At 42.1% G+C, this 27,259-nt stretch overlaps 1 protein-coding gene across 13 annotated transcripts in view; it reads left to right on the forward strand.

The window, feature by feature from the left end:
• Positions 1-27,259, forward strand: part of FGFR2 (fibroblast growth factor receptor 2) — an 83,215-nt gene that overhangs the window by 23,833 nt on the left and 32,123 nt on the right. For all 13 annotated transcript variants that reach the window (XM_071563664.1, XM_071563665.1, XM_071563662.1 and 10 more), the window contains 2 exons: positions 5,100-5,269; positions 11,488-11,611. In XM_071563664.1, coding sequence (XP_071419765.1) covers positions 5,100-5,269; positions 11,488-11,611 — 294 coding nt within the window. The remainder of the gene's footprint in view (positions 1-5,099; positions 5,270-11,487; positions 11,612-27,259) is intronic.

The following is a 27,259-nucleotide window of genomic DNA, read 5'->3' on the forward strand; positions in this document are numbered from 1 at the left end:
AGAGTTGTATCATAGTAACTCTGTTGGATTAATATAAAGTTGCTGAAAGAGGGCTGTGATTTGGCAGCATCAGAGCCATATGAAAGTGAGGGGTGGGATTTGGTGTGGTGCTTTTGTAAGGCGTTGGAGCTTGTGTGTCTACTGTCTTCTAGCCTTCTATTCCTCGTCTGCATTTTATAGCATGTCCAAAAGGCCACATCTAATTTAAGGTACTCTATTGCAAGGCAGACTGACCAGTGAATGAGGAGCTTTGGGGTAGTCCCAAGTTTTCCCTGAGCCTGCTGTGAGGCAGGCAGTGGTATCCAATGGCCAAATGCCCTTTGCCTCTTTCTCCTGCCTATGGGAGGTAGAGCCTGGGGAAGTGCAGGACCTCCCAAGGGTCCCTGGCTACTGCTCTTTAAGAGAATTCTTTAAGTGTTTCCTGAATCATGGTTTGAGCTTTGCAGATCTCAAACGATATAACTGATAATTTACATACAAATTACAGCTGTGATCATTAAGGATAAGCAATGGAAATTGGCCTGGTTATGCCTTTACTGATGGAAACAAAAGGCCATAGTCTTCAAAGGTTGTTGCTTTTTGATGAAACAATTCTGATAAAGTCCAGCTGTCCTGGCATGTTAATTATGATGAGATGAAGCAGGAAATGGCTGTAGTGCCTTCCACAGGAAGCTGAACCTTGGCATTCTCATTCCTGCATATTTAAACCAAAACTTTTAGAGCTGTTTTATTAATGCTGCTAAGTATTCTTTTAAGCTGCTTTATTTTCTTTGCCTCTGTTACAAATAAAAATTTCAGAGGCCAAGGTTTTCCAATGTAGGTGGAGAGACTGTTGAGGAAATCTAGTATAATTTTCAAGGCTGCCCAGGAAGTACAACTGCTCTGGAAGTCACTGGAGGCTGTAAGTGACTCAGTAGCTGTGAGGAGCAGCTCGTCCTTGGGAGAGGAGGGCACTTGTGTGTACCCATGTGCCTCTGACCATTTGCCCTCTGTGCATTTTTAAAGGCAGCCATAGCAGATTTCACTCTGTGTTTGGTGTCCTTTTAGCTTGACAGATATTTTAACTGTCTGAAAAAACACTGTGGTAGATTTGTTCCAGACTGCATCCTGAATAGCTTTTTATTACTTCCAGCTTTTGTTGAAGGGATTAGTGCTGGTGGGGAAGGTGCAGGATTGGTTCCACTGCAAAACAGTCCCCCTCGCTCTCTCTCTCCACCAACTGGCTTTGTTGGCTACTCAAGTTTTCCCCTTTATTACACTAAAGAGGTGCCTTAGCTTGGTTCTGGAGGGTCATCTCCCAGGACATTGACTGGGGACTTGCTTATATAAAGCTAAGGGCTGTTCATCATCAGTTCATCCTGGCAGCAGTGGAAAGGATGTTGTTAGCACTTGTTGCCTTGATTTAGAGACGTAGCCCTAATTTAAGGGATTTCTGTAATCCTGACTTGATGCTGGCAAGGCGGCAGCTGTTGTGATGGTTGCAAAGAAATACACCAACTAATTTATTCTGTGCACCCTGAGGTAGCCCTGAAGATGCTGCTGTTCTGTCTTGAATTCCAGTCAGGTGACTGGAAGCTTTATGACTTTTTTTCTTATAGTCCCTTAAACAATTTCTTCTGGGCCACGCAATGGTAAATTGGCACCAAGAACAAAAAGTATCTAAATGTAATCCACGTGCTGTTCTTTTCATGCCTTGAAGAGTTTCAGAGAGGATGAAACAAGGTTCAAATTCATCAAATCCTGTAGAGTGGAAACCCACTCCGGGGAGCAGCAAAAACTGGATGTTGCCTAGAAGTGGTTTTTAATTAAAGGTCAAATACAATAGTACTTAAAACCTTGGAGGGTTTGATGTGGTCACTTCAGGCACACTATTGCCTGCTTGAGGTGCTTGTCAGGCAGGCCTGGAGTTGACTACTTTTGTATTTCTTTGTATTAAAGAAGTCCAAATAAAAATTGAAGAGTCCTGAAGTGAAGTGGTCCCCTGGGCTTCCTAATTTCAATTTCACATGCAGGAGATTTGGCTGATTAGATGTAATGTCTTTGCAGTGGAGTGCCGTGTGGGTCAGCAGGATATTTTCTTCACTAATGAGAACTCTAAAAGCAATCAGGAATTCCCACCCGTTCCCCTGCTGCTCGTTACTGCTCCATGCAGGAGTCTGCCCTGTTGTTACTGTGAACTTTCAGCAGTGGTATTATCCTACTTCCACCTGTCCTGGTAGCAAAGATGGGATGTGCAGACATGGTCTGTGAGAGGTGGTATCTACTCATTAAATATGTTCATTATTGGTTTAAGTGAATTTGGGTGTTTTTCCTCTCGAGAAAAATAGGAGTGATCAAAGGTGCTTTCAGGTTATGATGATTTAGTCTGTTAAGAGAAATGCTGTGTGTTAATCAGATCAATCATTGCATGAAAGAACAAATTAAAGGTGAGTGTGATGGTGGGTGGATGTTGCTGCCTTTTCCTCTTTTCTCTTAAACATGCTGAGGAGCTGCCAGTCTATGTTGCTACTTCTGAGTGAAAAACATAAGATGTCTTTAAGCATTTTCAGGTGGCTCTTCCCACGAGTGATGTCTGCATGCTTTTCTCTGAGCTGACCTGTAATCCAGGAGTATTGCAGGTTATGCTGAAGGCTGTGCAAGGGGAAGCTTTCCAAGCAGAATCCTTTCTCTGAGTCTGTTCTGTCTCTGTGTGGTACAAAACTGAGCTGCTTGTCTTCATTCCTTCCTGCATCTTCCTGGCCTCTTTTCTGCACCCACCTCTTCCACAGTTTTTCCTCCCTGTGCATTTGTTGTGTATGAGTCTTACTGGAGCTTTTCCAGGTGCAGATTTTTAAAGGTTGAGGCCTGATGGAAAGGACAGTTATTTCCAAGAAAACCAGAGGATGAATTGCACTGTAGTGCGGTAGAAGCCTGGCTGCATGAAGCAGCCTTGTTTGGGGGACTGCAGGTGGCTGTGTCCTGACTATAATCCTCTGGTATCTGCACTCTGCTGGGAGCCTCCCCAGAGCTTGGTCCATCCAGCCTGTGCCCTGCCATGGATGAGCACATGGTGCCTGTGGCTCCGAGGTTGTGCTTCCCAGGGGCTGCAGCCAAGCTCTATATGTCCTGTACATGCGAGAAGGTGCATGTGATGGATGTGATGGGAAGTGGCCATGCTGGCTGTGGAGTTGCTGGGTTGCCATCACCCATCTGGAGTCTAAAGGAAGCCCTGTGCTCTGTCTGAGATGCTGTTATAACTGGTTTGGATGGTTGACTGTCTTTGACCTGCCCCAGTTTACTTTGCCTTTGTGGGAGATGTGGGTAAATGCCCAAGTGGTCACCTTGCATTGCCTTGTGGAAGATGTTTAGCAGTGCAGAGAAATAGCCTTTTAATCCCTCAGCACCAGCATGTAATTCTGCCTTTGCCTCTTCTGCTTGTAATGCAATTTGGCCTTTGCGTGTAGTAGTTAATTCCTCTGGTTGGCTTTGTTTAAAGTCTTCTGTTGTTTCAATGTGATCCTGCTTTTAGCAAATAATGTTAACAGTGATTTTCCTTGCATCCCTAATTCACTTTAGTCTGTCTAACAATTTCTTAGTGTTGCAGTTAAATTTTCAATAGTTACCTGATTTTCTATTTTGATTACATGAACAAATTTGCTTTGCTTTTCTACTTCATTAATTTTAACACTAATTGCCACTTCAGGCAAAAAAGAAACCTCAAACACTTATCGTTCCTAGCATCATTATAAGACTTGCTTTTAGAATGTTTTCTTTATACTGAGAGAGATGTTGTTAAAGGATTTATTCCTGTATTTTCTGTCCAGCTGTATTTTTATTTAGACGGGGGGGTTGCAGGATTTCTGAGTTTGCACTGATTGTAAGAACTGCTATAAATATTTGAGGAACGGAAGAGTTTATTTATAGTGGAGTGTTAGGCTGCTAATGAAGGAAATGAAACAAGGCTGAGAGAAATAGAGTTATTTTTCTGGACCCCTCTAGTCCTAAAAGTTCCACACTAATCTGATTTGCTTCAGGAAACCTCCATTGTAAAAGAAATTAATGTTTCCTATGATTAAACAGATCTTGAATATTTAACTTTTTAAAGAACTTGTGTGGTGAGATGACTGAAGCCATGCATTGTGAAATGTAGCAGAAGTGGGGCATGGAGCCAGAGCATGGGATAACCTTGTCTATGGATCCCTGTGTCCAAATTTACTTCTTGGAGTGTAAAAACAGATGGGTAGTTGTATGCTCTGTTCTGCTGTATTTCCTGTAATGGTACCTGACTAATGGTGGAGAAACTTTCTGAGAGGGGTTTTTCCATGTGCTTCTCATGCTGTTCATGTGGGCACAGGCTGGGCCAGGACATGGCAAGGAAGGGAGTAAGAGCCAGGAGAGTCTGGGAAAAGGGATCACTTCACTGGGCTGAGAGAGACACTCTTTTTATGCCATGTTTTTGGATGTCTCTAAATATTTATGCTTTGATGGGCTCATTAGAGGGAGGAATCCCAGCAAAATGATAAATGCTTTTTCTAAATTTTGCTGATCTGCACTTACTCATTTTTTCCCTCCATTTTGATTATGATTTCAGAAATATATTCCATTTGTGGATGTATTTCAGTGGTTTCTATGACAGTAACAGCACAGTTCACCTTGGCATCACACACTGTAAGTTTAAATGTGCTGTCAGATAGCTAGGCATGTTTATCCCCCTTCTAACAGGAGGGGAAAAGTGAAGGATGGTGCTTCCAACAGGCCTTCTGTCTTGCTCTGTCTGGCTTCACAGCTGAGGTGCAAGAGTTTAGTTTGCTGAGCACTCGTAGTAACTCACCGTGGGGTCAAAATGGTCTGGTGAAAACTTGATTCCTCTGTCTTACTTGATGTACACAAAAACAAAGGTTATCTGGTGTTAATAATTGGAATTTTGGCATAAAATAAATACTCATAACATCAGACCGAGCTGTTTACAAACCTCTGATTGAACAGCATGATTTCTTGTTGTCTCCTCTTTCTAAACTGTGCTTAAAATGAACACGTGCAGTGCTTTGCCTGCAGAAGGGGCTGGAGAGGGGGCTCAGTTTCCAAGTGCTGATATTTCTGGCTGTATCTCTTTGAAACAGGGGCACCTTATTGGACACATACAGACAAAATGGAGAAGAGGCTACATGCTGTGCCAGCAGCCAACACGGTCAAGTTTCGTTGTCCAGCAATGGGAAACCCAACACCGACCATGCGGTGGCTGAAAAACGGGAAAGAGTTTAAGCAAGAGCATCGTATTGGCGGGTACAAGGTAAGGTCTCATGATGTGATTTTGTAATTTCTCTTCTTGACCAAGGCTGTAAAAAAAAACCCAAATAAAACAAAAAAACCTCAAACAAAGCAGCCCCAAAAATAAAAACAAAAAATAAAAACCCACCAAAAAACTTGCTGAAGTCAACAGAAAAATCTTCTAATGGCTATAGATCAAACATAGAAGCAAAAAACCAGTAATTTTCTTCTAGGGAAGTGTGGGAGGTTTCTTTAGTGGTTGCTGAGCACTAACTCTGCTCTTGTTTTTTTTCTGAAATTCAAGCTTGTAGCATAGCAGTGCAGCTAAGGATTATTTATGGAGAGTTATTTGGAAAACTAAAGACTGACTTTTCAAAGCAGATTAAGACTGTTTTGCTGTATTCATTTTCGGCTGCATTGTTAAAAACATGACCATCTGCCTTGGTGAGGGTAGGCAGTTCAAAAAAGGAAGGGTTGGAAGTCAAAAGTTATTATTTTCTATAGAGTTTATGGCCTGTGAAACATGGGAAGAAGAGTTTGAGGGAAAGTAGCAGCAATTACTTAGAAGGGTTTGTTTGAATTTTAAACAGCTTCAGATTAGATGTCTTATTCTAAATTGGTGGTTACTGATTAAGAGAGAGTTTTAGGGAGGGCAGCTAGCTCTGTGTGTTAGTGCAGGGACCTTTAACCTCCTGGGATCTGCCTAGGTCAGGTCAGAAGTCAGGACTCGGTCATCTTATCCCGCTCCTCACAAGGAATGGGAATGCGTGACTTTGATGGCAAATCTCTGTTCAGGCACTCGCCATCCTGCCCTGCATTTCTGAGTTACTTTAACCTCTTCTGCAGACCTTCTGTCAGCGGCTTCCTCATGCCCCAGACACCTCAGCAACTTCTCTCCACGGATGAGAAGTTTCCGAGGTAGTCACCTCGTGTCACGGTTGTAAGGCCCAGCCCAGAACTCCTGCTGAGCTGCTCAGACCAATTTGTAATGGTCATTAGGGCAGGAGTTAACTGACTTTGCCCAGACAGTGTGGTGAGCTCAAGGCTGAGTCCTGAGGGCTGCCCTCCTGTCCCTCACTGCCTTGCCCTCGAAATTGCAGTATTTTTGGGGTGCTGCCTTGATTGAGCCAACGATGGTCTTGCTTTGTGTGCTGTTGATTCAGATCCTGCTTGGTGAAAAAAGTCTGTTTTCCAGTGCAGAACAGGACAAGCCACAGTCTCCTTTCCTCTCTCGCTGGATTTACTGTAGAAAGTGTCAGTTTTTCCAACATTTGTGTTACTACAGAGCGGAGCCCAGAAAATCTCCCTGCATGAACACTAATTATCTCAGTAGAGTTTTCCATCTATGTTTGCTTACACCATAAATTACCGTTGGTTATGAGTGTACACCTGGCAACACCTTCAGCCTTTCATAACGCTGCCGAGTGTTAACGAACTGGCTCCAATTCAGTGATTTTTGCCTTTCTCGGTGCTTTTTTAAAAACAAGGAAAAAGCCAATTAAAGAAAAAAACAAGCCCAACCAAGTTAATCCTGTCTTGGAAAATAATAGTTACTGCTCTGGTACGAAGATGTTATTTGAACACTTTTCATCTTATGAAAGGGAAATGCAGATATCACTCTTGAAAACCATGAAGGAAAATGCGTGTCTAGAGAGGCAGGATGGAGATACCTGGTCTCTGGTTTGGGAGGGTGATCCTTGGCAGAGATCAGCCCTTGTGGGGCTCCATGCTGGCACTGCTGTCCTGTGTTAGGGAACTGGATGAGATCATTTAGGCTTGTGCCCCTTAAATGGCACAAATTAAATTTTTGGTCATGTGTATTAAATGTATTCTGTCATTTTGAATAATCATCCTTGTTTCCAGTGAATGGATGTTGAAGAGTAAGGTCTTCAGAGCTTCTTGAACCTGTGTCCTCAACTTACTGAACAGGCAGGATGAAGTCCCTGTGGGCTTATTCAAAATTATACCAGAATAAAGAGAGAATTGTGTTTTCTTGACACCACTATCCCAACGAACTTTTCAAGAAGGAGTCCTCAGGAAGGATGGAGCCTATCTGTGTTGGTCTGTGCTCAGCCAGGTATCACAGCAAGCCATGATAATTTTTGCATGCTAGTTTGTCTTGAATCTGGGCGTTACTCTTGAAAGCATTCCTGCTGGAGATACAATACTTTGAGTGACTACAGTAGCTGGAACCAAATTTGGCTATCTCATGTCTCCCTTTTGGAAGAGACAATCATCCCTTGAAGACTTAAGGGACAAAGGGAAGGGAAAGAAAATGTGAAGCTTTCCACTAACCCTCCAGCCACCTCTTTCCTGGCACCTTGAGCTAAGAAATCTCTTCTTGTATTGTCTTTATCGGAATCAGATAGCAGCCTGTAGCACTTTGTCCCTCTGACTAGGAATGTCTTGAGTCAATTTGCACTCAGCCAGGGTGGCAGGAGGGTGTATGTGCTGGCCAAGATATCTTCCAGAGTGAAATTCCTGCACTGTGACTAATTCTGGGTGGTGAATTTCAAAATCGATCCTTTTATGATTTTTCAAGATACACCCGAAGTTCTTCCAGTAAGGAGAACAGGTTCAGTTACTGAAGGTCTAAATCCTTTTCAGTCTCTTTTTATCTCTCTCTGAAGTGATGATAGCTCTTGCTTGTGCCTTTAAATGCATTATATATTTTCTTTGAGGTAATAATCTAAATCATCTCTGAGAGACCACAGGAGCCTTTACTTTCCTGTGCACCACCCAGGAAGCAAATGTACTTCTATCAGCTGTTACTGTTTGAGTATTAACAGGTGTGTGTTTTCACCTATGCATTTGGATAAGCTTCATCCCTGCAGTTGTCTTACATATATTTAAATTCAGTCAGGTAAATACAGAGTCGGGGAAGTTCTGACTAAGGGAACAACTGCACAAGCCCGTGGCTTTTGCAGGGATATTCTGCACTTGTTCTCTCTACCTGAGCAGCACCACTGCAGTCTGAACTGTGCTGACTTTGTGGGGAGTTGTATTTGGGTTTCAAATCCTTCTTTCTGGTGAAATTCATTGAAAAGTGACCCCTTTTTACCATTTTTAGCTAAGTGGCAACTTTTTGTGACATTATCTGCTCAGTGAAGACACATTTTAAGACTAAACAGGGCTGTCAACTATTTTTTTGTGATACTCCAAAAGTAAAACATTTCTGTGAAACATTCCTTGCCCTTTCCTAGGTTTCTGACCAATACTTCTTGGCATTTTGGTTCCAGTTTGTTTCCCACCTCCAAGCTATGTCTTAAAGGTGCAGTTGTATGCATTTTGTATTGAAAATATGGTTTAAAATGGAATCTTTTGGAGAGTTGTTTGGAAAAATTGGTTAAAAATTTGATGGAGAAGATTTACCAGAAAAAGCATGTCAGTCATTTATTGTAAGTGTCCATAACTAGTCAGGAAAAAACCACATTGAGATGATATTTACCTCAGTCTTTTTGCAGATAAAGCACCATTTTTGGGTATGAAGCACAGATAAAACATGAAAATAGGTATTGCAAAGCAATAGAAAAAACATGAGGGCAAAATCCCCTTAGTAAATAGTGACAACAAGGTGTCTGAAGGGTCAGGCTATGATTTGGGATACTTGGAATGTGGTTGTTCCTTCAATTTCCTTATATCAGAAAAAGACAACAACAATTTGGAAGGTGTACCCCATCTGTGAATGTGTCCAAGACCAGGCTGGACAGGGCTTGGAGCAACCTGGGACAGTGAAAGGTGTCCCTGCCCATGGCAGGGGGTGGAACTGGATGGTCTTTAAGGTCCCTTCCAACCAAAATTGTTCTATGATTCTATGATTTTGGTGCTGGTTGACAGTAATCACACCAATTTTGCTGCCCAAAGACAGGCTTTGTTGGGACTAAGGAATATGGCATTTCACTTAAAAAGACCTATTACCAAGGGCTGTGTTGCAGGGTGAGGGCAGGGATGTGGCAGGAGGTGTCTCAGGATGAAAGGTTCAATTTAAAAGTCTTCAGTGGGAGAAGATTCCACCATCCCCAACAAAGGGGACGTTGTCTGGGCTTTGCAATGCTGCACTTGTATCCAGAAAGCACGAAGCCAACAAGCTGAATCTAGTTGAATTCAGATCCATGACATAAATCCAGTTGTGTGACAATGTGTCATAACTGCTTTGGGCCTCTACAACAGTTGTTTAGCTAAACTGAAGTGGCTTAAGCTGTTGTTTCATTATGAAGATGTTATCTGTTCCTTGGAGTTACAAGAAGGGAAACTACACAAATACTTCTTAATTTTGCCATCTGCTATATCCACTTGGGTCTGTAAGTTACTAATGTTTTCTTATTGAATTCTAAACAGTTTTTTTGTGTTTTCCTATCCAATTAATTACTGGCAGCTTGTTAGCAATTTTTATTTTGTTCCAGCTTTTGTGGAACCATGATCTGTTCTTCCTGTTTTGCAAGTGAAATCAGTTGAAAACACTTGCTCTAATTCTGAGAAGTGTGTTTCAGCTTGTAATGGCAAAGTGTTCAGGTCACTTTGACCATGTCTCCTTCAAAATAACTCATAAAGAAGTAAAATATTCAAAATATGTAGCTGTTGTATTTGTTATTTACCAATGGTTTATAGCAGTGATTCTTCCTGACCCAAACTTTGACTGTCAAGGTTGCTAAGCAGAATAACAGGACATTATAAAGCTGGAGTTTATCAGTGTTATATTAAACTTAGTCCTTAGCTGTTCATAATGTGCAAAAAAACCAATATATAGCTTTCATGGGTGCAATCAAAAGGAGGGGCTGAGGAGAGCAGCCTTAAGTTTGGGCTGTCAATTTTGAGGTCGTGTCACACAGTTCCCTGACTGTGGGTTAACATCCACATTCTTCACCTGCTGTTGGAGTCTTGTCTACACTTTCTTGGCTTTTCAAAGCCCACATGGCCAGTATTTAGCTAATCTTATTAGCCCATAAGTGAGCAATAATAGTAGTATCTAGCTATTGAGGTAATTACTAGATGGGGAAACTAGAAAAGCCAGAAGGTCCTGACAGAAAGAACTTTTCTTCCAAGCTTTGAACTAGAGGCATTTTTACCTCCAGCGAGTGGGAGGGCTAAGCTGGTGGCACTGGGATGCAGCCCTGTGCAACCTTCTGCTGCTGGATAAGGACCTACACAATAATCAGGCACGAAGCAGGACTTCAGAGCTATAGGTGTAATGATGTTTTAAGGATGTATGGTTACTGGAAGTGTCACTGAATGGTCCATAAATTTTTCTGGTGTACTGCACTGAATTACTACTTTCCATTTGGCTGATTAAAATGACTGTACCAGATTGTGTTTTATTCCATTTGCTGAAATATGTACTTTGCAGTTGAAGAGTTGTACCTCACAGCTACATAATGTTAAGCTTTTTGAGTGCTCTGTCAAAAATGTAATGCTCAAACAAGGGATTAGTCGATAGCCAGCAAAAAGGTCATTCTGGGAGCCAGCTTATGATGCGGGAAATATATGTGTACCGGATGACTCTCTATCCTTCCAGCACTGGGCTGGATCCTATTTTTTGTGAGACCAGTGCCAGCGTTCCTTGTGAGTTCAAATGGGAACAGAATCAGTACCTTTAACACATTCTGTCTGAGAAGGATTGTATGAGATAGATGTATATCCTTATGCTGTCTTTCCACGAGAATTTTTTTTGTGCATTTCTCATGAGGCAGCATCTTCATTTCTTTCTTGTGGTATCCCAGAACAGCAAGAGGTCTGTCTGCTCTGTATATCTGGGGGAGAGGTCCCAAACATCTCCCCTTGGTACTTTAACAAGTTCTCCAAAACACCAGCTGTGTAATTGAGTTATTAGGGAAAGATGGAGACATAGATGTTAAGGGATCATATCCATCCTGCGTTGCTGGTGGGCAATTATTATCAGATGATTGTTTGGAGACAGATGGGAAATATCCTGAGGGTGTGAATTCACTTTAGAGTGGATTGAAAGGTAAGGTCCGACAAGACAACTGCTCTAATTGGTGTCATCCTCGGTAGGACTGAGCAATGTCTGCAGTGCTCAGAGCCAGGGCTGGGTACCTTTAGAGCAGAATGTGTGGAAGCTTTCACTGCTGCAGCCGGGAATGAATAATTTCAGTGTCCACAACTGTCAGCCAAGCACGGCTTTTAATTGTGAATTGCACAAGGTTAACAATTCAGAAACTTTGGAGGGGGAGAGTGTGAAGCTGTGCTAGTGAAGGTCTCAGCCTCTCTGGTTCCATCCCCCAGGTCCGCAACCAGCACTGGAGTCTCATCATGGAGAGCGTGGTCCCGTCAGACAAAGGCAACTACACGTGCATCGTGGAGAACCAGTACGGCTCCATCAACCACACGTACCACCTCGACGTGGTTGGTGAGTGAAGCTGCCACCTGCAACATGAGGGGTTTAACTAATGAGTTTCTCTGTTAGAACATTTACAACTAAGCTGCTATGTTTTGCATTAATTTTGGAGATGATTTCACAGTACTCTAAAGATAAGATTTCACTACACAGCCAATTGCTACATAACTTTGTATATTCATCCGTCTCACTCGTGTCTGTAGCACTAATTACCCATGTCTTGGCAAAGGTGTAATATCCACCTACAAGCTTACCATGACAACTAAATAATAAATGCTGATGCAATCATTACTATTACAATTTAATTATTACTTTTAAAGTTGTACAAGCACAAGTTTTTGTAACTGTAGTTACGAAAACCGTCAGGCAAATCCTTTAGATTGCTGCCATTAAAACTGAAATGATTTGTGTTTTTTTTTTAATGAAAAGCTAGATATGGACTCTTTTGAGGCTAGAGCAGATCTGAAGCTTCAGGAGGGGTACTTTGCACTCACAGTCCAACAGAGATCTGATTGTAGCCTGCTGTGTGGGCTCTGAGTAGTCCCTGAAACACAGACGATAAAAATTTTGAAGAAGTGTTTTACCTGAGGACAAATTCTAAACAGCTGTGTGAATTCTTAAGGAGTAGCAAAGCTGTGATTCAGCAGGACTATTAAACACATGCTTAATAATGTTAACTTATTAATACCCAAATCCTGTTGACTTTAATATAGCTTGCAGATATTTATTGAAGTGCCTGGCTAAATTAGGGACTGAAATCTCAGAAACTATTTCTGTTCACCTCTACACTTGTTGATTAGCCTGGATGGATATGAGCAATTTTATTGACTCTGAAGGCATCTCTATGCAAAAGTAATCAGTTCTAATAGGATCGCTGGTAGGACCTTTGGGGATCTGAGCCATGGTTTTCTTAAGTATGTCTTGAATGGGCCTTGCTCTCTCCAGCTTTGTGAGGTGATCTGAGCATCATAAGCTCTGTGAATAAAACTTTTGATTAACTGGTACTGAAAGCAAAAATTAATTTGATTGTCATAAGCTGGTGACTGACAGCCCACCTCCATACATTTTCTGTGGAGAATGTTAGTGTGAGTTTGGGTTTATATGACTAGAACAGTAACAAAATTTTCATTTCCCTAGGTCTTGATTGGTTTTACATGAATAAAAATGCCCTCATACATTTAACCCTTCAGAGTTGGGCTGAGAACCACCCGGCTCACCCAAACTTGATTTTAGGTAGTCAGCACTGAAAGCAGTGAGGATTTTCATAGCCTTGGCAGTATTTTTGTCATCCTTGGTGTACAGTGAGCTGGGGGTATGGCTGAGGTGAACTGGGTGACTGGCAGAGCCATTTTTGTTTGAACACTTGTTTAAACAAAGTTTATGGAGGGTGCAGCAGCAACGGCTGCTGCAGGAGGTGGGAAGTTGTGTTCTGCATCAGGTGATGCTCTGCTGGCCACCTCTCTGAGGGCACAGGCTGCTCCCATGGGCTTGCCAGGGATGTAGCTCATCTCAAAGCCTTTCCTTGCTGAAATGAAACTGCTTAAAAATTCCCTTTCTCTCCCCCATTCATTCTCCCATCCCAGTCTGGCGTGTTTCATGTGAAACATAAATTTCTTCACCCAATTTTTTTCTAGCAAATGTGTTCATGGATGATGCAGTCACTTGAGCAAATATTTGTCAGAAACCCTCTCACCTCCTCCCCCACCTTTGAGCCTTCTGAATGTCTTACATTGAGGAATATTTTGCCGAAGTTTATTTTTCCTTGCAGTAAATTATAGTGACCTGCATGAATGAATGGAATGGTAGTAAGGATTATGTCATTTATTTAAATGTCTAGTCCTTTCCTATAGAGAGGCAGAAAAGTAAATAGTGAGGTTTTTCAAAAGAGGCTAGTGATTTGGGGTGCTGGGTATGCAGCTGATGGCACCCAGAGGACCCTGGCGGGTCCTGTGAACATGAAGCCAGAAGTTCAAAAATGACTTTTGGAAGTCACGACCTGCGTTTTGGAGTCCTGTGTATTTAATAATTTTGCTACCTTTTTTCATTTAAATTGATGAGTTCAGGGATGTAACTGTTAGCTTACTTTGAAAATGTGTGTATGGGAAGGTGCCTGGGTTGAGTTTAGTGTGAGTCTCTCGAGACACCAAACTGGGACTTTAACCTAAATGGGGATTGATGTTGGAGTGCTCAGCCATTTCTGTGTGGCTGAAAGCTTGCAGTAATTGTGGAGCATAAAATTGCTGAAGCAGTAAATTAAGGCTGGCCAGAAGGGGGAAACTCTGACAGTTTTTCTAGTTGAGACAGTTCTACAGAGTTAATTCTATGCCTTTTTTCCCCCCCTGTTTTCATATGAATTTTCAGCTCCCACAGGGTTGTGGAGGGTTATGAATGTTTGTTTAGAGGCAATTGCGTATGTAGACCGCATCTTACAAACTTCAGGTCGTAATTTTAGGTCAAGTTCTGTGTAGAAAACTGTCAGTTGAAAGCCTCTGAAATTACTTTTTCTATATGGTTTAACTGGTTCCAGAGCTGATTAAGTGTAATAGCAAATGGTATTAAACATGGTAACATATTACACTAACATGAGCATCTGACTATATGGTGTAATGTAGAGAACCCTCTGATTATGTCACAGAGTTGGGAAGTATCCCAGCAAAAATCGTGCCAAATAATGACACAATGCTAGTTAGGAATATGCCAATAACTTTCCAAACCTTGAACTCTTTGACAATTAAAGCCTGGAGCCAGCAGGGCTGAGAAGTTTTCAGTCAGAATGTAGGTGTGAAGTATTCTCATTTTTACCTTGTAATTACTTGCAAGAACTCTTAAAAAAGAGTCAGCTCAGATGGTCTCCTTCACATTTACAAACCTGGCAAAAGCCTTGCACTGATTTTTTTTTTCACAATGGGAACAGAAAACAGGGAAGAAAAAAGCAGCAAGTCATTGGCAGCCTCTCTGTTGCACAGGATGCTTGTGCACAGAGACTGCGTTAGGAGGGAATGGCCCATTCAAGTTGGCCAGGATGTTCTGTGTTGGACAAAGTTATTCTTTAAATGTTTGGGATACCCCAATCAATGGCCTTTTCCTCCCTCCTCCTTCTTTTCCAAACAGGGCTTTGCTCAGGGGCTCAGATGGGTTAGTTTGCAGCAGTGGCAAATGGTGGCCATACAAAACTTTGTGGGTGCTGGGAAAGGGAGAAGAGTCGATTTTAGCTTTTTATTGGAGTACTATCCAGAGGCTTCAATTACTATTGGATACTTATTGTCCAAGGCAATGTGCCAGGGCACAGTAATTACTTACAACTGAAATGCGTCGAGGCAGGAGAAGGAAATGTCACTGTCCATTTCAGAGATGAAAACCCGAGCTGTGGAGTGATGAAATTTCTTGCCCTGGGTCACACAGGAAGCTGGTGACAGAGCCAAAAAGTAAAGCTGGTCTTTGAATCCTAATCCAGTACGTTAATTAAAAGAATGTTCTTTCCCTTGTATGGTTGAGCCCATTTTTTACATGCAGCTGAAGTGCCTTTCTCTTCCTTTGTATTTAACAGTAGGTAGAAACTAGCATTTTTATGGTAAGCTTACTAATAGACTAACTCCATTCTCATTAAATGTATATAAAGTCATGCAGTCTTGAGGGAGAATGAATGAAAATGATGTGGTTTTCACTTACGAGTTGCATTGTAGTGAATCCGGGTTGGAGGAAGCAACGTGGGAATGCAGCCACTGAGACTTGTATATAATTAGATCACTCTTGGATTGCAATTATTGCTGGAGTACAATTTCAGCAGTGGCAGTTCTGTTTGAGCATGGAGTAACTAATTGAATTTGTATTTTAACAGCAATGGAAAGAAGGTTAGTCTTTGAACAGTCCTAGTGCAGGTAGCCATTTCTGTCCTATTTAATGTTATCCAGGGAGATAAAAGATGGTTTGGTTTCAGATGAAGTTGGCCATGTTACCTCATTTATTGGGTTTTATAAGCAGCTGCTACAGCATGACACATCTCCCAAGAATGTGTAAGATGTCCCTGCTGTTTACTGTAAAATGAACATGTCACAAACACACTTTTTTTTCCAAAAGAAGTCCTTTTGCAGTCAGTTTAGCTGTGCTTTGACCAATTTCTCCTTTGCCTAATAGCCATGCCTTTGGCTCTCATTACTGAGGAGTGGAGTGAGCTCCAGGGGTGGCAGAGCACCACACAGTTGTCCCTTAACAGTAATTCCTATTTTCATATAAAACCAGTGTGAGAATAACTTCTCATGCAGAAAGCATTTTAAATGATGCTCAGTTTAAAGCTTGTGCCTCAGAAATCTTATGTATGAGTGATTTTACTGATGGCTGTGCAGAAAAACACTTTTGTTCTGAACTCTTGAGGCTTTAGAGGGCTCTAGGATGAATGTTATTCTTGTTTTTTATAGCACGTTGTTAAAAATCTGATTAAAAGGGAATTGACATTTTGCTGTTGGTGCTTTTTATTTCCCTTAGTCTAGGCAGAAGGAAAAACTTTTGCCTCTGTTTCTAGTCAAGGTTTATTTTAGGGTTTTCATGTGCTCTCACAGTCTCTAGCTGTGAACATGGCATGAGCACATACATTTTTTTAAAATACATGTTTCCATTTTGTCATTCCTGAATTCATAAAACCATATGTATTATTGTTTGCTTTTTGCTGAGGTTTGTTTTGTTGAAATAAAGCTCAGAATTAGTTTCACTTAACTATAGTTCATCCCTTAATTTCCAAAAGATTGTTTTTAGGGTTCGGGTTATGTACGAAAAAGGAACTGACACCAACTTGGACGTTGCATTACTGATGTCTGGCAGGAGTGAAGTGGCAGGTATTACATCCAAGCCTAAACTTGTGTTTCTGGCAGATGTGCCTGTAGTTGTTGACTGGGTCTTTGCATGGACAAGCTTTGGCTTGATGTCTTCGCGCCGGTGCTCGCGGCGTGGGACATGATGAGACAGGGACAGAGAGCGTGAAAGAATCCAGCCTGATGCTTGCCCTCGGGTGTTTGGCTAGGCTGAGAGGGAAGATGATTTTATTTCATGTACTGATAAGCCCAAGTGTGGACTTTACACCTGGCACCAGGCTTTTGGCAAGGTGTGTGCATCTGAGAGGGAATTACGTGAATTGTTTGGTGCTGGGGGCTGTGTGGTTTGCTCCTGGAAACAAAGCCTGCAGTGTGATGGTTCAGCTGAGCGAAAATGAAAGCTTAGGGGTTTTTCCCCCCCTTTCTTAATAAGGTAAAAACATTCTAACCCTGTAGTTTTACAACATTAAAGCTTCTGATTTCATTGGAGTAGTCTGGCTAAATTGCATTTTATGGACAAATACTAGTGTCATTACTTCATCTGCTGGGTGAACAGTGAATTTGTCATGTTTGGAATGCTTCCTGCAGAGTCTGCTGGGGAGGACTGGTCTCCCTGTCCCACTTTCTGTCTTATTACAGCCCCAAGGCAGGTATTTCTCTTTCTTTTGATGAGTGATGAACAGGATATTGTTTCAGCTCCATTATTATAATTTTTAATCATGCCTTCTAATTTGTGCAGTATCCTACTCATGGAAATGCAAGTAGGAATTTGCAGGAGTTGTCTGAAGATGCAAACAAGGCCAGTGCCTTGTTAAATGTGCAGTTGGCATGTGTCAAAAGCAATGTCTGTGCCTAATAAGAGAGGCTTTTTGACCTGATACGGGCTGTTCCAACAATTTTATTAGTCAAAAAATGGCTGTGTAATTGGCAGTAAATTGGTAAAGCTATGTCCTCTTAAAAAGGCAAAAATCTTATCAAAAATATAAAAAAGTTGTAAATTAACTATAATACAGATGGGTGAATGAACCATATTAAAGGCAAACACAAGGTTATTAATCATGTCTGTATTATTAATGAAGAGTTTTTGCCTACACTCCTTCTTGTCCCCAGCATGGGAGGAAATGCAGAGGTGGGACAGCGCGGGGGCTGCAATGGAATATGGTGGGTAACTTAAATCCTGAGACCACCACACTGGTACTTTTGGGGATTAAACTGGCATTAAAAGAGATGTAGCAGGGAGGGATGTGGATGGTATTTACAATCCAAGGGAAGAAAAAAGCATTAGGGGCTGTTATCAGAATGACATAGGTAAGAGGTTGAGAGATCTGGTGGTAGCAAAACATGGACAAACCAGTACAATGTGAAATTCTGTAGCTAATAAAAACCCAACGGGTCGCACTCAGAACCTTTGTGTTGTATCCTCTCCTCTCCCTGCTCTGCAAACCACTGTGTGACCTGAAATCCAGAGGTGGCTCTGATTTACAGGGTTTTGAGGATTTGAAGCCATTAGGTCATCTTTGGATTGCTGCTGTTCCTGTGGTGCAGCTTCAACAGCAGTTGCTCCATTTAAACATAAAAAGACATTAAAAAAATCAGTTTGTTAAGCACTTCTGAATATTGAACTACTCATAAATATAAAATATTGTTTATTTTCTTCAAATTGCTCTTTTAAAGGTAGCTTGAATATGTTGAAATTTTTGACTGTTCATGAAAGTAAAACTGATACTGTCAGAATGTGAGCTGAGGGAAGAACTCAACATAGTGTATTAGTTGGAATAAAGTCAGTCTACCATTTTTATAAGATACTTGTGAAAGTCTAAAATTATATATCGTTTTAGGGATTTTTAATCACCATCACAAATTAGGTGATCAAAGCATCAGTTGTTCATGTATTGTGCATTTACAGATGAATATCCATTGGTTAATTATGTCTGCAGCATCCTTTCTGCTGTTGGATTACATTATATGCATTACTGAGCAAGGTAATTTCATTGCAGCACTTGGTTTCAAATGTACATTTCCTTTGATATCTGTGCTAATGTGCTACCTAGAGTGTTTGTGAACATACCTGTGTCTAAATTTGAATGAATGTTCCAACAAATGACACCCTCCCTTCCTACCTCCCCTCCTCAGTGACATTTTCTCAGAAAGCAGCTCTGGCCAGAGGCTGGTGTTGGTGCTCCCAGCTCTCTGCTTTGTAGGAAGAAGCCCGTTCAGAGTGCGTGCTGAAAGGCAGGAAAAAGATGGGGGTGCTTCAGAGGTGTTGTGGATTAACCCCAGCAACTCAGCCCCACACAACTGCTGGCTTGTTCCTCTCTGTGGGATAGGAGAGAGAATCAGAAGGGTAAAAGTGAGATAACCTGTGGGTTAGGATAAGAACAGCTTAAAAATTTAAATATAATGATAATAATGGAAAGGAAAATGGTTAAGAGAGAGAGAGAAATAAGCCCCAAGAAATACAAGTGATGCAAATGACAGACAGTTTCTCACCACCAACTGATCGATGCTCAGCCACTTCCCAAGCAGCAACTCCTGGCCAGCTCTGCCTCCCTTGCCCAGTTTACACACTCAGCATGACAACATATGGTCAGGAATGTCTTTGGTCACTCAGGGTCAGCTGTCCTGGCTGTGTCCCTTCCCAGCTCCGTGTGCCCCCCAGCCTCCTTGCTGACAGGGCAGCATGAGAAGCTGAAAAGTCCTTGGCTTAGTGTGAGCTCTTCTCAGCAGCCACTAAACCATCAGTGTGTTATCAATGTTATTCTCATCCTGAATCCAAACACAGCACTGTACTAGCTACTAGGAAGAAAATTTTCTCTACCCAGGCCACAACTAGGACAAGAAAAGAGGTCAAGAACTCTAGGGAGTTAACCAATAAACTTTCTTGTTTTGGAGCATGAAGTTTGTGTCCAATCATGGCCAGCCTAAGAGCTGTCTCTGAACACTGTTGCATCTTGAGAACTTTACCTGGATTTATGCAGATTATTGATAACATAATGACAAATGTGTATAATCAGGGTCTCCCAAGAGCACTCTTCTTCAGCATCCAGTCCAATGTTAAAGAGGATTGTGTGTTGCAGAAGTGAGTGTGATGCTGAGGAAGGGATGTCTCCCTTCCTGACATGGGACCACATGATGGCAAAGTTCATCACCAGGAAAGGCAAGCCCAAAGCCTGAGTGAGATATGACATAAACATATTTTGAGGATGAGCCAGGATTGTCCAGCCTGGATCATTGAAATTTGGGGTGCTGGATCTTCTCTACTGCTGGTTGGTCATGTCTGGCAGGGAGCTGGGGAAGGGCGAATTCCACAGTCCTTCCAATAATTTCACACCTGCACTGCTCAATGGAGCAAGTGTACTGTGTAAGAAAAGGGGGGAGAAGTGTAGAAATATAAGAGGGCTTTTAAAGCTTTACATAATCTTTTCCATTTTACTTTAAAGGCAGAGCTGTTTTCAGGAAAGGAAATTTGGAGGATGAAAAATATGCAGTCGGGTCACAATAACAACAGAAATAATAACTCCCCCTGTGTGTTTTACGGCATCACTGGGTGCACTGGTGAGTTAGATCCACTGTAGCTGGAAGAGGACATCATCCCTGTGGGAGAGATGCTGTTTGCCAGGCATACACTAAACCTTTGGCAGAGCCTACTTGAGAGCCCAGTCTAGTGATGCTGGACCCAGCATTGTCTCTGGTTATTATACAGCAGCTGAGTGCTGGGAGCTGTGCACAGTACAAAGGATGATATCTCTGTGTGTAAAAATTAATGCAGTCTCTGGAAACAGCCAGAACAATAAAATTTTACCACTTGTCTGTGAGAAGTCACAAGCTGTTTTTCATATTCTCTTGTAGCCCTTTTCTTTTAGGGTACACTGAAAAGAATTTCAATGAAAGTTTTAGGTCCTCATTGTTCTGTTTCCCATGATTTTTCACACTAAAATAAGGCCTCTGTGCCCTTTGTTCAGACATGTATGAAGTTTTTGCTTATGTGTGCGCTGTGTGAGGGATACTTCAAGGGAGCTTCAAGATTAGTGTTGTACAACTCTTGCTGCTGTGACTTTTTCTGCTTGTGGCTGATGAAACCCATGCTGTGTCAGCCTGACAATGGGGCTTTGCTTTAAGGACAAACTGGTCTTAAAACCCTGTTGATAATTTCATGTTTTAAAACAAGAACATGCATGTTGTCTGCCTTAGCCCCAGGCTTGCTGGATGTTCCTGTCTCTTTTAACCCTCAGATATACGTGTGGTTTGAAAGAACAGCTTTTAACTAGTTCTGATTGTGAAATTTTTTTCCTCCCCTACTGTTTTCATTGACATAAATGGGTTTTGTATCAAACCAAATAAGTCTTGCTTGCTTTCTTTTCCTCAGCTTGCTGCCATATGGAAAAGAGGTGTGCAGATGCACTTCTGCTGTAAAGGTGGGCAAAGATGGATTTTTAGCTAAAATGCACATAGGACAGTGAGCTCAAACTATGCTGTAGAGCTTTCCAAGGAGACAGATGGGATAACATCAGTGGGAGCTGTGCCTGCCTGAGAAACAGTGCCATTACTTAAAATCAGAGGTGAAGGTGGTGAAGCCAAGGACAAAGAGTTTGAATACACCTGATTAGTTTCTGTGAAGATTTTGAAAAGGCACTGCCTTTTACTTGACTGGCTGTGGCGAGCAGGAGGGCTTGAGTGTCACAAGGAAGTTTGGATGGAGTGACAGAGGCTTTGCTATGGGGTAGCAAATGGGCCTGCTTCTGATGTGTGTGACAAAATTTTAATCTTTTGAACGCTGACTATTAAAGAATTTTAACACTAATGTTTAGTTTCATAAGAAAGTATTCAGTGACAGCAGGGAATTTATGGAGTGTGGTTCCCTGCAGTCTGGGTACTGTTCACAAACCAGAGCAGGGCAGGGGCTTGAAGCCCAGTCGTCAGCAATGATGGAGTGTGTGACATGGCAGCAGAAAGAAATGCCTCAAGTTTATATAAAATGTTCTAAATTAGAGGACAAAGGGAGTTTAGCAAATGGCTGTGGAGGTTGGCCCCTCACTCCCATCTGCATGAACCCTGTGCCAGGTTCCCTTGGTTCCCTTGGAGGGCTGGGAGTTCCTGCTGCAGCGATACCCCTTTGAGCTCTTGGCCACCGAGGTGACTTCTTCAAGTAGCGATGGGCCAACAGGAAATGCTGCACATGGAGACTTCTGCTGTACTGGAACATTGAGTAGCATGAACGTTTGTTGGCTAGTGCCTACTGGTAAAAGATGCCAAAATTTGTAAGGCATCATATCAGTACTGGTAATGCTGGTCTGATCCATGAGCTGTTCTGTTAGTCTGCCTGAGAGGCTCCTGTTCTTTATCAAGTCTTCTTGCCAGGGATGGTCTTTATCTCTTAGTGTTTTATGACAGCGATATGTTACTCCTCCTAATCTTGAAGCATGTTGTGGTTTTGCAGAGTTTAGGAAGAGAGCATTGTCCCTAACTTGTGGGCACCACCTCAGCATGTATAACTTACCTAGGAAGTGATGATTTGAGAGGGGGGTGTGTGTATGTACTTATAAATAGAACATGACAGTTCAGCAGAGCTTTTGAATTGGCCATAAACAACGTGCAGTGCTTCATATTATGCAGAAAGAAACCCAAACTGACGTGCAGCTGGTAGAAGCTGCTCAGCTCCTGGCTCATGTGTATCTAGCGTGTGACATTAATTAGTAGAGGTGTTTTGCCTACACCTGCTTGATTGTTTCTGATCTTTTGAGAGAGCAACCGGCACTCAACCTTACTCCTCCACACCACGAAGCAAATAGTGGAGCTAGGAGTGTTTTGCTTCCAGCATTTCATAGAGCACAGGCCCCCATAAGCAATTGCTTTGTGCTGGGGAGAGGAAGCAAAGGTTTAACTTGGCCCGTGTGTACAGAGCTACCTTGTAGGAGGAAATTCCTGTGGGGACTGACATCTGTTTGGTTAGACCCTTCCTATGCCACTCCACCTAGGGGTATGGAGAGCAAGTGTAGTTTCAAATTGGGTCCTTTGTGTGAACTTGGATAATGCTGGATTTATAGAAAAACCCGAGTTGCAGTTCCTTGTGCCAGAGTTGTTCCTGGAACTCACCTCAAAAAAAAAGCTCCGTAATTCAAAGGACAATAATGAATCCAGTCTCTGAGTGGTTATGAACTGATTTGCAGCTCGTGTAGGTGGAATCTTTCATGGAAGGTGGTGATCCTTATGTTTCTCCTTGCAAACTGGTTCCTTTGCTGTCAGCTAGCACAGGATAGGAATCTGAAGGTCTTCACTCAGTGAATGGTGAGGGACTGATAACCTTATAATCTTTTAATGGTTGATATTTAGCCCAAATAGGTAGTGATCAGAGACTGTGGTTAAGTCACCTGAGAAGTTACCATAGAACTGCCCTTTCTGTTGGAGCAGTTTTGGTAATCCCAAGGGTGCAGTTCAGAAGAGGGCATGGGGGGCTCTGGGTGTCCCAGAGATGGGTGACACTACTGCCTTCCCATTCCATGTGGTCTGTGGGTCAGTTGGTGGCATGAGGGATGTGTCAGGTGTTCACCAAGTACATCTGTAAAGTGTGTCCCAAGGGAATCCCGAGATGTGAGGTGTGTTGTTGGCTAGAAGAGGACACACACAGTTAATCTGGGGACAGAGCCATGCAGTGACATGTTCCTCCACCAGCAGAGCTGCTCCCAGACCTCAGCAGCCTTCTGGGATCTCCCATGTGGGGTACATGGCCCTGTGGAAAGGGTGGGAAAGTGCTGCTCATTGGTGAAGATGAAACACAGGGGAGGAATATTCTGTCCAAGCATATGATGAAAGCACTGTAGTTAATTTTTTTTAAGGCTGAAGAGTCAATCTTGCAAGTTTAGTCAAGTTTATTTTGTTAGCTAAGCCAAAGCCAGTGCAAGAGGCTGTGATTACAGTCTGACCTAAAATGCTGTGGGATGTTTTTGGGACCCATAATTTACAGAATAATTAACATCTTCCATGGAAACAAATGTTGTAGCATCTGAAGGAAAGTAGTTGAGAGTGGGGAGCTTTTTCACCAAATAGGGTCCAGGCTGCTGCTGCAAACTGCCCATGCTTGGAATTGGACAAAATAAGCAACTAGAGCTGAAGGTGCTGTGCTGACCAGGGCAAGTGAAGAAGAGGGCATGACAGGTCTGTGTTTTCAGTTAATAGAGAGACAGCTGGAACCACTTCATTTTTCATGCAATGATGACTGAATACACAGAAACTCTCCCAGGGGCTATTGATCCAGAATGTTACTGCTGCCCTGAGAGTCATTTGAGGGATCCCTATGTATCTTCTCAGTGTTACCCCTCAAGATAAGTCCTTAGAAGTCAGTAACATTTCAAAATTACTCCTAAAGACTCTGATAAATGTGTCTAGTTAAAAATTGTGGAAAAGAATTAGGTAACCTTTTTCTTCCTCTCCTCCCCTTTAATTGAGGATCTTTCTGTTTTCCCCAGAACTCATGCTTAGTCTTGCATTTGCTATTCAGCTTTTATTTCCCTAGTCTGCACTTGAATTACACATTTTCAAGAAGAGGAAACAAGCACATTCAAAAGGAGAAAATAAGAGTAGTTTTCATTTTTTTGGAAATGAATCGAATGCCTTATGCAAAGCCCATTGAATTCCATGTGAGTTTTCCCCCAGACTTCAATGGGCTTTGGTTCTGGCTTTTAGCTCCAGTGAAAGGTCCTGAACTGTCTGTGCTAGGGTGACAAGGAGGCTTGGATAGACAATTACCAGAGCTCTTCTCAGCCCCTGGCACAGCCAGGTTGCTAAGGAGACTTGGCCTTGCGAGGGTCCCGGAGCTCACCCCTTCCGGGGTTATTGTCTCCTCTCCCTGCCAAGGCACTCCAGTCGCAGCAGAGCCACTCTTTCCCTCACAATACACTCTCCTTGGGCCTCTGACAGCAGCAAATCCTGCCCTACATCTTCCCTCCGGGGGTGTGCTTGGCGAGCAGCCTCTCTTCCCGCAGTTGTTCCATCCTGTGCTAGGATCAGAGGGGTGGGATTGTGTCTTGTGCTCTGTCTGTGCTGTGAAACTTGAGTTTGGGCCTTATCACCCACCTTCACACCCCAGTGGCTTCACCCCAAGTGGTTGCATCCTGATGAGACCCTTCTGTAGGAATCATCTGTTCAGGGACTTCAGTTCCTTTAGCAGCCAGTTCTCAAGACTCTTTGCAAAGTGTGTAGGCTCCAGTAGTCATTCCCAGTCACTTCTCCCTCCATCATCTGTGGCAGGACAGGCTCCCACCATCTCTAGCTGTCCTGAAGGGCTGGAAACATCCTGGGCAGACCCTTCCATTGTGCCAGTTTTTTGAAAGCTTGGAATTTTCCAGCTTTCCTGGATTCTTTGTAGTTTTATCTCTTGGAGGAAAGTATTCTGAAGTTTTAGCATTAACAGGCTAAATGACAGTTTCCTCTAAGCCTTTGGGCAAGGTCTCTTTGCCAGTTGTCTCTTCAGATAGTGGGTCTGTTTGTCTCTAGATAAGTGAGCAGAAATGCTCAAGCCCTGAGCACTTTTATGGCAGTGTAAAATTTAGGAGCTTGTAGCCTTGAATGTGATACTCCTCACGTGAGCAGTCATTTCCATTCTGGCTTTTGTAAATAACTGATTCCTCAAATGGAGATGATGATGATGTTGGTTTTGTATCTAAGCTGCAAGTGGGAGGAAGCAAGCTGGTGTCTGTCTCTTAGGATAGGATCCAGCATTAAGCATTTTGGGGGTGATTTTCTGTGTTACAGCATATACTGTTGGCTTGGTTTGTAAGATGTGTTAGCAGTGGGACTGGAACACTGCAATTTCAGTGTTCAGGAAGCAAGGATTTATGTCTTGAGGTGGTTCTTCAATGTTAATGAACAAGGGGAATATTGAAATCACTAAGGCTACAGAGCTATGAGATTGTTCACCAACTTGTTTTGTATGAAAATATTGAGTTAAATAGCTAGAAACGTATATGGTCGCTATATTTTAGTGATAATCCAGATTGTAATTATTAGGTAATGAAAAAAATTATTTTTACCAGCCTTTAAGATTTTTTAAAGGGAACTTCAACTTCCTTTGCTAGTCTTTAGTAAAAAAGAACACACTGTTTCCATCTAATATTAGTGTGACTAGTTGTCTGAGTGATGAGATCTGCTCACAAATGTACAGCTTGTATTTTAAATGCTAAATAGTGATGTGAGATTTATGAATGTGGCTTTGACAGTGCCTGTGCTTGGAGAGTCCTTAGATAAGAATGGGTTTGCAGAGAAGTAGGCAAGGCAGAATAACACCCTGAAATTACTATTTCCCAGATACGGTGCTGTAGAGAATTAAACTTGGCCAATGTTAATTAGTGGAAGTTTCTTCTTATTTAGTTCTTCTCCCCAACACTGAGTGTATTTCTCATGGTCCTCGAGTCCAGGTTTGTCATGAAGCTTTGCTGAATTGACGTGGTGATGATTCTGTTCTTCTGTGCCATTTGCCTCTGTGGGCACAGAAATATTCCTCATTGCTGAAAGGGGGGAGTTGATCAAAACTAACCATTGTTCCATGTGTTGGAGGGTAACCAGAGTTTATTTTTAACACATTTACCCTCCGAGAAGAAATTACACAACTGTCCATACATATACACCTATACATATGCACACTTTAATTTTCTTAAAAGGAATTTGGGACTAAGAATGTAAGAACTCTGCTTTTACTTCTTTGCTTTGCCTCCTCTTTTTTGGTGGAGGAAATGTTTGACAGTCATCAATAAAGGATTAAATCATTGATGGCTATCAGGACAAACTAAACACTTTTTGTGTGTTGATGCTGGCATAGTAGGAACTTTTCCAAGATGTTTCAGGCCTCGTTCTCTGGTTTGTGTAAGGGCGGAGAATAAGGTCACAAAGGAAATCAAACCCTGATGTGGAGAAATGAAACATGAGGCCTACTGACTTCTAAAAAACATTTTAAATAACATTCTCTAAGGTTTCATTTTATACCAAAGGCAGCTGTAATAAGTTTTGGAAGATGGTGTAAGGTTTCTATTAAAGAGAGATTTTTTTGCTTGCTGTTTTTGTACCCAAATGAAGGAACGAGTGAGATGGAATTAGAGCTTATTCAGCATAAGGTGAGAAACTAAAAGTTCTCTCCAGAACTGTAAAATACTAATTTATATGCTCTACTGTAATTTACAAATTAAAAAATGTGAAACTGTTCCTAGATCTTTGAAAATGACACACAAAGCCATGGAATAATTTAGTAACTGCAACACAAATGCACTTTTGCCACAAGTAAAGTAAAACTGCTGCTTTGTAGAATGCTGCCAGGGTAGCCTCAGTGAATAAATTCCCAGTAGATGTTTGCTGCATGCCAAATATATTGGACCGTATAAAAGATCCCATTGTTCAATGGGCATCATTATTTGCTGTTATACTCACAATGTTTGCTTGTGAAATGATTTATTGGGAACTAGTATGTTTAAGAAGGAACTCTTGATCTGAAATTCAGCTGATTTGGCTCCTAATGTCAAAGCTTTTACATTATATAGCCTCTAAAAATAAATATTTAGGTCTGCTGTTTTTTACTTACCTTTGAAAGGATTTCTGGAGCAGGGGAGAATGGAGAGCTGAGGCTGGGGATGGGCAGTGAGCATTTCACTTCTAATTTGTGAAATCCTTTTAAGTTGGAAAAGCCCTCTAAGGTCATAGAGTCCAGCCATTAACCCAGCACTGCCAAGTCCCCAGGTGTCACATCTGCATGACTTTTAAATGCCCTCCCTGAGCAGCCTGTTCCAATGCTTGACAACCTTTTTGATGAGGCAATTTTCCTTCATATCCAGTCTAAACTTCTCCTAGCACAACCTTAGACTATTTTCTTTTG

This window comes from Pithys albifrons, chromosome 9 (genome assembly GCF_047495875.1).
Source record: "Pithys albifrons albifrons isolate INPA30051 chromosome 9, PitAlb_v1, whole genome shotgun sequence".
In the NCBI taxonomy this organism is placed as follows: Eukaryota; Metazoa; Chordata; class Aves; order Passeriformes; family Thamnophilidae; genus Pithys; species Pithys albifrons.